The 12,985-nt window shown below is 39.1% G+C and overlaps 1 protein-coding gene across 4 annotated transcripts in view; it reads left to right on the top strand.

Moving 5' to 3' along the window:
* The first annotated feature begins 326 nt into the window (after positions 1 to 326).
* The window catches only part of Zcchc7 (zinc finger CCHC-type containing 7), a 171,096-nt gene continuing 158,437 nt past the window's right edge, over positions 327 to 12,985 (top strand). For 2 of the 4 annotated variants that reach the window (XR_015047389.1, XM_021160513.3), the window contains exons 1-2: positions 327 to 445; positions 5,411 to 6,035. Coding sequence is in view for 3 of the 4 variants with exons in the window: in XM_021160513.3 (XP_021016172.1) it covers positions 5,435 to 6,035 (601 nt within the window). In the remaining variant the exon portion in view is untranslated. Of the gene's footprint in view, positions 454 to 5,410; positions 6,036 to 12,985 lie in introns of all 4 variants that reach the window. The other 2 variants (XM_021160514.3, XM_029475930.2) reach the window with 2 other exon arrangements.

Raw genomic sequence — 12,985 nt, 5'->3', positions numbered from 1 at the left:
TACCCAGAGCTAGAAAAGAGACGGCCCCTGCCGACCGTACCAAAGTATCATGGGAATTGTAGTTTTCTTCCCAACACCGGAGTAAGTGAACTCGCATTTATTTTTGCCCTTCAAGTATCTTCTATTTAGTATAACTCATAAGATAAAAATAATATTTTCAGCCGAGATTTCTTTTCGAAAGGAAGGATGAAGAAAAAAAGAACAAAACCAAACGCAAAGTTTATAGGCGGAGAAAACAAAGGGTTAATAGGCGTTACGCATGCGCTCCGAGGACTCGCGGGTTGGGCGGAAGGACAGCTCCCAAGAGCTCTGTTTTCCCCGGAAGTACCTTCTCCTCCCTGGAGTCCGCGCGGACGCGGCTTCCTTACCTCATTTGTCCTCGCCCCTCCCCGTTCCTCTACGCGTTTCGGTTCCTGGTTGGTGCTTCCTGGTCGCGGCCGCGGCAGTGAGTATGTGTGTGACGGACCCCGAGCTGTCCCGCGGCCGGGGGACCCCTTCCCCTCTCCGCCTCGCCCGCGGAGCTGTGGAACTAATGCGTGCCCCTCTCTGGCCTTCCCTTCCCGGTCCTTCGGGGCGCAGCGCAGTGCAGCGCAGCAAATGGCCTCTCAGCTCCGTGCCGCCCCACGCGGCTCAGTGGCCGGGCTGGGGTTTGGCGGCCCGAGACCAGGGCTTGGGCAAGGCTAGGCGGCGATGGCCTTGACGGGCACGTCTTCTCTTTCGGCGTTACTCCGCCGCCTCCCACGGTTCACCCGTCCTGGGGAGGTGGGCCAGTCCGGAAATGTGGAGGCCTCCCTTCGCTGAGGGGAACCTGGCCCTCAAGGATGCGTCCAGTCCGGGGCCACCTTAAGCTGGTGCTGTCAAGTAGCCGCTTCACGAGTAGACACAAAGAATCTGGGAACTATGCCCCATCCCTTATATAAAACCAGGGTATCCTAAGATGATCCTCTGTCCCCGCGCCCGCACACCCTAACAGCAGACAGTTGTAGTCAACTTTACTGTGGGGAAATCGAGGTTGGGAGTTGGCAGCCCCCAGTTCCAGCCATCACTGATTAGCTGCCGACGCTCAGAATACCTTTAGGTCGAGTTTACTGTGATTTCAGGTCTCAGGGTTGAATGAAGGAAACTTTTAAGGGCCTTTTTTAGCCCATTGGATAATTTTTTTTCTGAGCCTGTTTTTCCGAAGTATAAAATCATCCTTAATTTAATGACTAGCTTCCTTCAAAAGCTCTCGACGTGGTTTTGAATATTTGGACCTTAAATTGCAGCGTGTATATTTAAGACGGTGTTGTGCTTTAGGGACATTTAATTATTGTCATTTAGTCAGAGGATGGGGTGTGATCTGAGGGAAGAATTGGAAGTGAAAATTGTATGAAAACTACAAGGTTAACAGAGCATGGGACAAATAGGAAAAGCATTGTTTCCAGCAGAGTCCAAAGAGTAGTTAGAAGTTAACATCAGTAAATTTAGCATGCATTTCTGACATGGAGACAAGCCCATTGTTTCTCTCTTTGATGGTCCCATTTGGATTCCTTACCTCCTTGGATTGGAAGTGACAGTAACATTTGAAAAAGGGGCAGACATTTTAACTTTTGTAATTGGTTTTGTTTCAGCCTTCACTGAATCTCAGTAGCATACTGAGATTCTTGTAAGTTATAAACCTAAGTAGAGCATAAACTATTAATCATGTTATCCATTGACAACTGTGGATTTCAAAATTCAGCCCTCAAGGTGGGGTCCAGCCCCAGGTAGAACACTGGCTTAGCATGTTCAGGCCCCTGGATACAGTCCCCAGCACCATCAAATGAATAAGACCAAATTTGGGATTTAAATTTACCTCAGATGACCTATAGCACCCAGAAAGAAGCTCTAAGCTGGAAATACTTTGAAAGAAAATTAAGACCAAAATGTCTAGAATGACTAGTCGGTAAACTATTAAGGGGAAATATTGGCTTTTAAGTCTTGGTAAATTCTGGAAACCTAATTAACCTTTGTTAGTTTAAAGAAATTCGATGACTGACTGCCCCTCCCCCCTTAAAAAACACAGTGAGTGGCTTTATATTCTTTCTTTAGATAAGCTTCGTTTCCACTTCTGGTATTGTAGATTTTAAGATGGATCAGTCTTCTGAGTAGCTGCGCTTTGGGAACATCTTCTGTTTATTTACTTTTTGGGGATGGGTTCTAGGGGTTAAGACAGGAACTTCTGACCAAATGCTAGGATTATTGTGTGTCCCTGTGCCCTACTACACAGAACTTTGATAAAGTTTAAGTACCAGTTAGGTTCTTAAATAGTAAATTTGTAAGTTTAAATGTCTACTACTCCTTTTAATTAAAATGTCTGTTTCAGGTTTGTTTCCCTGTGGAAAGTTAATGTATATGTCAGATAAATGTAGGTGTTTAGCCAGTGCACATATAGCAATGCTTGTAGTGATTGATTGGCTTAGGTCAGGAACATGTAAATCATGCTAGCCGAGTTCTTAACCAAGTGTCCAGCCTTAGGGAGGCCTCCTTATGTCTTTGGACCTGTTTCTTCAAATGTTTATAAAGGGAGCTTTGTGAAAACAATCCAGCAGGTACTTTTTAGATTTAAATGTTTGTCAGAAACATGTGTTACCTGGTTAAGTATGCTTAGTAAAAAGCCGAGAAAGCCTTCTGCGTCTAAGGTGTGTGTGTACACATGCAGATACACATGCAGATGTGCTTCACACTCATCCTTGAGTATACTTTTTAAAAATTAAGAGAATTTGATTGAAATTAAAGTTGTAACAAAGCAAAACAGCTTGAGGCAAACCTTAACTTTGGCATACATGAGCTATATAAATACAAGAGCGTATGTTATGCCAGAACACAGTTTTCAAGTACAGAAGGAACAAAATCCTCTTAACTGCCATAGGGGTTAAATTGTTAAATTCATTTTTCTACCTTTCATGGGAAGAGATAAATCCTTAGACCCAAAGAAGTCCGGGTTTTTTTTTTTTTTTTGGCTCTGTAGTTTATTTTTGGCATATATTCACAGGTGTGCCTATGGCTCTATTCTTAATCCCTTTCCTTTGGGATGGCTCCAAGAGTGGTACAAATTTGTAACTCTGTAATTTAGCTCTTTCATTTTTTTTTTTTTTTTTTTTTTCTGTCTGCCCTGGAATTAGGTTTTATCTTAAGTCCACACTGGATCCTCTGGATGGGTCCACTGAGGATTTTGAAGGAAGCATAATTCCTTGACTTCTTTTAGAATTAATTTACCTATTAAATAAAAAAAGGAAAGAATTCATCTTTCACTTGAATTCCTCTGAGGCTAACATTTCAATATAAACCGATAAATGTCATGAGCATTATTATTCAGATAGCCACATTCCTCTCGAATGACAATAACAGCATATAACTTGAAAATAACTTGAAAGATCACATGGAGGGAGCAAGTACACTATATCCTTTAAAAGAAAAAGAAATTAATTGTGTTTTGTTCTGTTTTGGTTTATTTTGAAATAGTATCTTTTAACTCAGACTGACCTTAGAATTTACTGTGTAGCTAAGGATAATCTGGAACTCTGTATCTTCTTGCTTCCATCTGGAATTACACCAGAAGTCATTTATTTCTGGAAAACAACACCAAACTCTAGCTTGAGTGTATGCTTCTTTGGCTCTTAGATTCCTGGAGTTTGCTGGTTGTCTTAACAAAACAGACAAGACACCTTGAAGTTCTGGCAAAAGCAGCAAACCTAGGAAAACAATCATTGTTTCTTAATTGTATTTGTAAAGCTGAAAGTGGAAGGAAGAGTAAGTTGGCACTGTTACTTTTGTCTAGGGTGCTCCTGTTGTTTAGACAAGCGTGATTTCCTTTCTCCAGAACTGTTATTTTGATCAGCATTCCATTGGTAGATAATTGAAACATCTACTGTGTAGACTTTTGGTTAGTGCTTTGGAATAATTAAAGACAACTGAGAAATTATCCTATCACAATGTCTATGTTCTAAGCATTTGTTAGGCTTTTTTGGGGGAGGGAGGCCGCTAAAGAACAAAGGCTTAATGATAGAAGTCATGTTTTCAAACATTTAAAAACATCTCCAACTAGCTGTTTGGCTTGGCTATTGTGATCTATTTAACAAAGTGAACAAGGTCCCTGCCTTCCTGGATCCATACTTCTGGGACATTTACATTGAATAAGTAATTAGAAATGTGGTGAGTGTTTTATAAGTACCATGGAAGCCTCTGAAATAGAGCACTTAATTCTTTCTGATGGGAAATACTATTAAACCTGAGTTGAAAGATGCAGGGGATTTTATAGATGCTCAGTAGAAATTTTTTTTTTTAGACATATATTCCCAAAGCTGTGATTTTTGTCTCAATTTTAGGTATTTAAAAGAATTGTGTTTCAAATACAGTTTTATAACTAGCATGGGAATAAACATTATCACAGGGTAGGTTATTATTATAGTAAAGGTAGTAATAGTTCTTGCAGCATTGGGAATGAACCCTGGGGTCACCTCACATGGAGGCTCACACATTATTCCTGGGCCCTTGTCTGTTTTGAATTGAGAGTAAACACACTCACAGTAGGTGTGAAGAGAGTTTTCTCTTGTATGAGAAGGTGTACCTGAGAAGAAGTGATGGAGAATGAAAGGAGAGATGGAGGAGATGGAGGGAGGCAGGTGATTCTTCTGTTACTGCGGTGCAGGACGATACACTTCTCTCTTTTTCTTTAAAAAATGTTAATAGAGCTAGGCAACTTGGCATACTTTCATTCCAGCATGCAGATGGTTGAGGCAGGAAGATCACTTTTAAGTTCAAGGTTAGCCTGGTGTCTCTTATAACAACACCCTGTTTTAAAAAAAGAAAAGAGGAATAAAAGATGAATGGACTGGGGAGAGAAACTTTTAGGAGTCTTAACATTTTAGAGAACAAGTGTTCACTGCCTAGCACTGGATCTCAACCTGTTTCCTTTCAAGTATACCTTTAGGATATTTGAATTGATACAGTTCAGTCTGTTGGTAGCAATTCTTGTTTGAAAGGTCTAAGTATTGTTCTAGTGCATCAATCAGTTCTCAACCTGTGTGTCACAATCCCTTTGGGGGTCGAACAACTCTCATATCAGGTGGCCTGCATATTAGATATTTACATTAAAATTCACAACAGTAGCAAAATTACAGTTATGAAGTAGCAGCAATGGTTTTATGGTTGGGGTCATTTCAGTATGAGGAACCCTACTAAAGGGCCTCAGCCTTAGGAAGGTTGAGAGCCACTGTTCTAGTGGGCAATAGCAGGGCTTAGAAATGCGTAGGAAAGTGTATTCTTAGGGGAAAAAGTTTCAGCATGTTGGGAGAAGTGGGATCTTAAAAGTCAGCTCTGGGCTAATAGGTACTTACTGAACAAGATTTCAACTTTTAAAACCATTCTCGTATGACTTTCTCTTTTACAGCATTAAGGCAACTGACTTTCCATAATGTTTGGTGGCTATGAGACTATAGAAGCATTCGAAGATGATCTTTATCGTGATGATTCATCTAGTGAACTGAGTGTTGATAGTGAGGTGGAATTTCAGCTCTACAGCCAAGTCCATTATGCCCAGAATATACATAATGCCAACAAGGAGGAAGGGTATGAGGAAAAGAACTGTGAGAATTCGGAAATAGTGAGTAGTCAACCAAATCAGAAGAACTTAATCGTCCTTTCAGATAGTGAGGTCATCCAGCTATCTGATACATCAGAGGTCATCACATTATCTGATGAAGATAGTATTTATAGATGTAAAAGAAAAAATATTGAAGTCCAATCGGAAGAAAAGACCCAGAGCCCTGCTACTTCTCATTCTAATAAAGTAGCTCAGAAATGCAAGAGGAATAATGAGAAGCCTGAACCTGAAGAGAGGCCAGGTGTGATCCGAGAGGTCATGATCATAGAGGTCAGTTCAAATGAGGAGGAAGAAAGTACCACTTCAGAGAACGAAAATGTGGAAAGCTGGATGCTCCTGGGATCTGAAGAAGATGGTAAAGACAGTGACATCCTTCTCAACTTGGTGGGATGTGAGAACACTGGTGCTGAAGGTTAGTGTCCTGTTGACTGTTTTGAAAAGTACTAACATCTTTATTAAAGGAGGACTACCTTTCCTAGATAAAAGACCAGTAGGCTCTCATCTATTTAATTTCATTTTTTGGTTTTATTTACATGAGACTCACTAGCTTAGTGGTGCTTTTTCTGAACATGATAAAGAATATATTAAAGTGTCAAAGAAACTGCTTCTATAAGCAAATTTATAGCGTTTCTTCTTGTTTGGCTCAAGTCATTCTAGATGGAAATCTTAGTTCTTTTCTGTCTGTGAGCATAGGTGAGTACTCTATCTGCTTGGCTTTGTGCTCTTATTTGGCCAACTCTTTGAACTGCCTCTATAATGCCTGAATAAGTGTTTGCTTATTCAGGAGTTAGCCAGATAACAAACATGTGGAATATCTAGGTCACAGAAGACACAAGATACAGGATTGATATTTCAGGAACTGCAGATCTAGTAGCAGGAGATAGGACAGGCTTAAATTCTGCAGTGGACTGTAGGAGAAAATATTAACGTTAAGCACCACATTCTTGAAGGTGCAACTTTTGGTGTTAAGTTTTGTCCCCTCTGTTAGGTATAGTCATGTAATATCAGTGAATAGTTTTAGAAGTTCCCTTCATGCTCTTCCTTTGTGCCAGGGCTTTTACAAGCTTCCTCATTGGTCTTCTTTTACCTGCCCTGCACACTAGTGCTCTTCAGATGTTTCGTGACTCATGGTTCTTTACTGGTGTTTCAAAACCTTATTGCCTCTCTTCTGTTTTCTGAAGAAATGATGACATTAAATATAAATCATTCTTGGATCTCCAAAGGAATGGTCATTTTTTTTTTTTTTTTTAAGAATCAGGTGGTCAATATTTTAGGACTCCAGGCTATAACGTTTTTTTAACTATTCAACCTATTTGTTGGAAAGTTGCCTTCCGTACTACTTAAAGAAATGGGCACCGAGGATGTAGCTCATTTGAATCCATGTCTAGCATGTGTGAAGGTCTGGGTTTGATCTCTGACACCATATCTATCACTTGTGGTGATGCACACCCGTGTCCTCGTATTTGGGAGGTGGTGGAAGCAGGAGGAGGAGGAGTTAAAGATCAGCCATGGTTATATAGCAAGTTAGAGGCCAGCCTCAAATACATGAGATCCAGTCTTAGAAAGAATAGGAAGACTTGGGGGTGGCTGTTCCAACAGGATCGTACTTAGAAAACGGGGCTAGCACAAGCTATAGTTTGATGAGCGTTGGGATTTGACAGCCATAATAATAATAATAATGATAATAACAACAACATAGCAGTTATACAGCCAAATCAAATGAATTTCTGCCTAAATAAGGGAGAAATGATAGTTTTTAGGCAGAAGGGAAGAAACTTTTAGACCAAGCTGGTTTGCTAGGTCAGGGAAGTTTTGTAAGATGAGATTGGCTACATATGTTATTAGTCTTAAAAGTTAACTGCCAAATCTAATATTTGTAGAGATAGAGAAGAAAGTTATACATTCTGATGGATTGAAATGGATGAGGGAACAATATAAGCTTGTGTATGCTTTTCTTGGGAGGAGGGGAGTGAGAGGTGACTGTGCAAAGGATGCATGCTGTAGATACTCTTTGGTAGTAGATCATGGTATTTGCAAGATAAAATCCTTTTAGAACAGTTGACCAGTCTCACTATGACTATAGTTCTATCTTTTTGTATCTGGTAATCGAGAAAATGTGTGTTTATAAAGAGTTGCTAATACTCTCCTAAAGACTTTGTATTTTACTAATCACAATACTGTAACTTGGTTAATACACATATATGGGAGGTGGTCTTTATATAATGTATGACTTGGCACCTAAGCTGTTACTAATTGTCTGTCTCCCCAGGAGTTCTGAGCTTGGAATTCATTAAGCTAACACATCAAAAATAAAAGAGTAAAGATTGCTTAGAAGTAGTGTTCAGTCACAGTTAGGATAATGTGAATGTAGTGAACTCATTTTAAAGCACTCCATTGTTTTCGTAATATTTGGGTCGAAAGATTCCCTCAACTAGTTTCTATTCATCTTCCTGTATATCTTTCTGTATGTGTATTTTTTTTTTTTTTAGTATCTGTATGTGTATTTTTTTTTTTTTTGCTTAGTATCTCCATTTGGAGCCTTTATTGTAAATCTGAAACCTTGTTTTAGATTTAGCATACTGAAGCTAAAGTTTGTTTTTATTTTGTAACAGGTCTCTGCTGGTTTAAGGATCTGCAGAGATGGTAAAAGCTAACCGCAGTATTTAGATAATTTCTGAAAATATAAACTAGGCATTGACTTTATGAAAGAACTTGAAATGGGAAAGGGTGGTCCTGAGAAAGAGAAGTTGCTAATGCTATGGACCTAAAGAGGAAGTGGCTAGATGGTAGATGATGGACCTGATGTGGCACTGGTGTTGGAGCATGGTGTGGGGCAAGGCTGCCTTTCTCCTGTTAGATGGTGAGGAAACCTGGTTGGAGAGAAGGTTTCTATAAGAGAGGATCAAAGGCAAGTTGTGGCTAGAAAAGATAAACACGAGGAGAAGGCTTATTTATTTGGTAATTTTTTTATTAAAAATTACACTTTTAGTTTTTATTTGTATATATGTGCACATGCATGCATGGGTGTGTGTAAGTTTGGACATGTGAATACCGTGGCACACTTGTGGAAGCCAGAGGGCAACTTAAAAGAATTAATTCTCTCCTTCTACCATGTGGGTCCTTAGAGTCTGTATTGTTTCCTACTAAGCTGCCTCACCAGTTCACTAAAATCATGTAAGTGTTGGGGCATGAGAAGGAAAGGTGGTGCTAATGGAACTAAGTCTGAGAACCCTGAGAAAAAGAGATGCTTAAAATACAGATTGGCATAAGAACATAGAAATGTACTTATTTTAAGCTAGAGACCAATTGTTTCATTGAAGAGACTAATACAGTAAGAAACTGAGTTAATTTTATAGAAGTCTCAGCTATTGAAGTTAAGTTTTTCAAAATTCTGATGTTACTGAAATTTCGTGGTTTATAAATGAGTAAGTACAATTATTGAATTTGAACTATCACATAAGTATGGAAGACTATAAATGCATACATAGTCTGCATTTTCCCTCTAGATATATTTTCACAGATAGAGGATTCATAGTTGCTGTGGATTTTTGGCGATCTCAATATACACAATTTCTATCAAGAACCTGAACATTTTCGAAGGAAGGCCTTTATAACATCTCCTCTTTGGTCTATTCTAGGTGCCAGGTCACTGTCTTGAACTTTGAGGCTGCTGTGAAATAAGATTAGGGATGCTTACTACTCCCTTTGTGATGTCATGATGATTGCCTAAGGACTGAGAGGGCTGTTGAGGGACTAGGAGGCAGTACTGCATGCAGCACATATGCTGGATAAGGGATGATTCTCAAAAGCCACGGGAGGATCGTGTAAGATGTTGCCACGCTACTCAGAATGGGGTACAGCTTGAAACTTACTGCACTGGTTATTCCTGGAACTTTCCATTTAATATTTTTTCAGATTGTAGTTGACCATGTGTAACACACTATGGAGACCAAACCATGGATAGATAGATAGATAGAGGAGGACTTCTGTGTTAGAAAAGCATGTCTGTTGTTGGGAGAGAAGATGTACCGAAAGAAACAAGCATGTTTTCATTGGTGTAGTGAGTGGCAACCATTGTTTGCATAAGACAGCTAAATAATAAAGACAGTAAGTGCTTTAGGAATTGTTTTCCTTGGATTAAAAAGAGGGCATTTTAACTGTAGGAAGAATGGTTAATTTTTCCTGTAGGTCTTTATTAAGGATGGAATGTTGTAATGAATTCCAGTGTCCTGTAAACCAGCTTCATAGCTGACACAGGTCTCAGAACTGGGAACTGATCCTTTCTATCTGCAGTTACATGCTTCTGTCACTATTTTGAAGCAGAACATAGATATAATGTTATCTCACTCATATATGCAGTGTATGTTTCACTCTGTAAATCTTTCTGAAGAGAAATTCATTTTAAAAAATGTAATTATTATCACTCCCAAACAATTTGCGAATAACTGTTTTATCATCAAATGCCCAGTGAGAATCACAGGCTAACTCTCAGTTTTTTTCCCTTAGAGTTAATTTGAATCATTTCTGATCTGTATGTTTCAAGTTGTTGCTGATTTTAGTGTCCTTTCATTTATAAGCTACCCTTTATCTCCTCTCCTTTCTTTTTAATTTTTTTGTAATGTAGTTTCACTAATTGGATTGCTTTCCATCTAGAATTTCCTATATCCATTTTGTTTTGTTTAAATATTTCTTATTGTATTTCCTACTTCCTATGGCTTGTTTTCCTTTTACTTACCTTTGATACATAGGCTCATCTGTTTCATTTTGCTTTTGATATGTTTATTTTCAATTGCCTTAAAAATGCATATTTTTTTAGATTATAGTATAATTACATTCTTTCTCCCCTCCCTTTCCTCCCTTCAGTCCTTCCCATGTTTACCAATCAACTTGTTCTCTTTCAAATATATGCCCCCTTTCCTTTTCTTGTTGTTATATATGTGTGTTGCTGTTATGTATATATGTTGTATCCCTAACTATAATAAATACAACTTGCTTGGCCCATATAATGTTACTTTTATGTATGTTTTCAGGGTGAACATTGGACAATCAATTGCTTTGCTCTTCCCTAGAGAAGACTATTATCTCCCACTCTAAGTTGCCTGTAGTTCTTTGTTAGGGTTGAGGCTTCATGCTCACTCTTCCACTCCCACCCCTTCACTTAAGCATGTCGTTTATTTTCCTTGTTCAGCTCATGTTTAGGCAGTCATGTTGGTGAGACTTTATGAGTATATCTTCTGACATTCCTAGGAGACAGTCTCACAGTAAATTCCCCAATCCTCTGGCGGTTACAATCTTTCTACCTCCTCTTCCAGTGATCCTGGAGCCTTAGGTGCAGGAGTTGTATTGTAGATGTATTCATTGGGACTGGGTTCCACAGCTATGCATTTTAATTGTTGCTGAGGTTTCTGTAATGGTCTCTGTCTATTGCAAAAAGATGTTTCCTTTTATTGTGGGTATGAGAATAAATATTTAGAGTGTAGTTAGGGATTATATGGGTAAAGATTATCTTTTTAAAATTTAATTTTACCTTATAACTATATAAACAATTTAGTTTTATATAATTATAAAATCAATAAAATAAGGTAAAGCCCATTCAGATAAGCCTATTTTTAAAGTCTCCACCTTGTCCCTGAAAATAATTGAGTAGAATGGATTTAAAATTCAGTTTTTCGCATCTTGCCTTTTTATTTATTTCTTGTCATTTCCCACATGGGTGCCATGTATATTGATCATTGAGACCACCAGCCTCACCTTCCTACCTTATATTTACCCAGTGTCTCTCTCTCGCCTTCATGTCTTTGTAGTTGTCAAACATTTCAATTATTTGATTTGATTTGGGTCTTTACATACACAGTCTATCTTCTCGGATCAGTCTCTTCCTTGCCTGCTTGATACCTGTTCATCCTTCAGTTGACAGTTTAAAGTTTACTGAATGAAGTAATGGTTATACTTTCTCAGTTATTAGATACCAAATTCCACAGTTGACCTGCTGTCACATAAACAAAAAACCCAAGTTGTTTTTTGAATGTCTCAAGTATGACACTTTTCTTAAATACATTTTATTTGATTTGATGACATTTTCTAATCTACTAGCTTATGAGATAGTCTTTTTTTTTTTTGGTTTTTCCAGACAGGGTTTCTCTGTATAGCCCTGGCTATACAGGCTGGCCTCAAACTCAGAAACCCGCCTGCCTCTGCCCTGGCTGCAGCCCTGGCTGTCCTGGAACTCACTCTGTAGACCAGGCTGGCCTCGAACTCAGAAATTCACCTGCCTCTGCCTCCCGAGTGCGGGGATTAAAGGTGTGCGCCACCACACCAGACAAGATAGTCTTAATTCTTAAACCTTAAACAAACAAACAAACAAACAAAAAACCCTTGCAAGCCACTTACTTAAGTAAGGTATTGGGAATTGGGCTTCAAGAGTTGTCATATGGTTCCCGCCTTTAGAAGCTTAAAATGCTTGATAATGTGGAAAACTCAGTGATGTTAAACAAACATTTCTACAAGTACAAAAGATGTTCCAGAACCAAACACAATCATCCTCGATGAATATAATACACTTTATATTTTTAAAAGTTCCGGGTGCTGTAGAGATGTCTTGGTAGTTAAGAGCACTGTTGCTCTTGCCTAGGTTCTTTTACCAGAATCTACGTGTCTGTATCTGTAGTTCACATTCCAGGGAATTCAAAGCCTTCATCTGACTTCCATGGGCACCAGGCATGCATATGCGACACATACAAACATGAAGGCAAAATACTCATATGTATAAGATAAATCTAAAATCATATAAAAAATAAAAAGCTCAGTCTGTAAAGCACTTGCCCGCAAGCTTGAAGACGTAATTTTGATCCCCAGCACCTGAATAAAAAGTCTGGTATGATTGTAGGTACTTAAAATTCCAGCACTGATGGGGCTTGCTGGCCAGTTAGCTAGCATAATTGACAAGCATCAGATCCCAACAAGAGCCCTTGTCTCAAAAAACAGGACAACACCCAAGGCTGATCTCTAGCCTCCATGCATGTGCACACATACATGTACATCACACATGTGCTCATGCACAGGAGCAGACACCTACATGGGGGGAGAGAGTGGTGCATGGAATTGAGAAAGCTCACTAGCTGGGTGTGGTGGCATATGCCTGTACCAGTTCAGGATGGCTAAGGCATGATTTCAAGTTTAAGATCAAACTAGGCTATACTGAAACCTTGTCTCATAAAACAGTGCACAGCTGGTTTCATGTCTTTAATCATAGCACTCAAGAGGTGTGCAGGAGGATTGCTGTGAATTCAAGGCCAGTTTGGTTTACATAATAAGTTCTAAGGCCAGCCATGGCTACCTAGAGAGACTGTCTCAAAAGAAACA

Source organism: Mus caroli, unplaced genomic scaffold (assembly GCF_978045245.1).
Source record: "Mus caroli unplaced genomic scaffold, Mus_caroli_1 scaffold_6, whole genome shotgun sequence".
Classification (NCBI taxonomy): Eukaryota; Metazoa; Chordata; class Mammalia; order Rodentia; family Muridae; genus Mus; species Mus caroli.
This window is presented reverse-complemented; position numbering and strand designations above follow the sequence as displayed.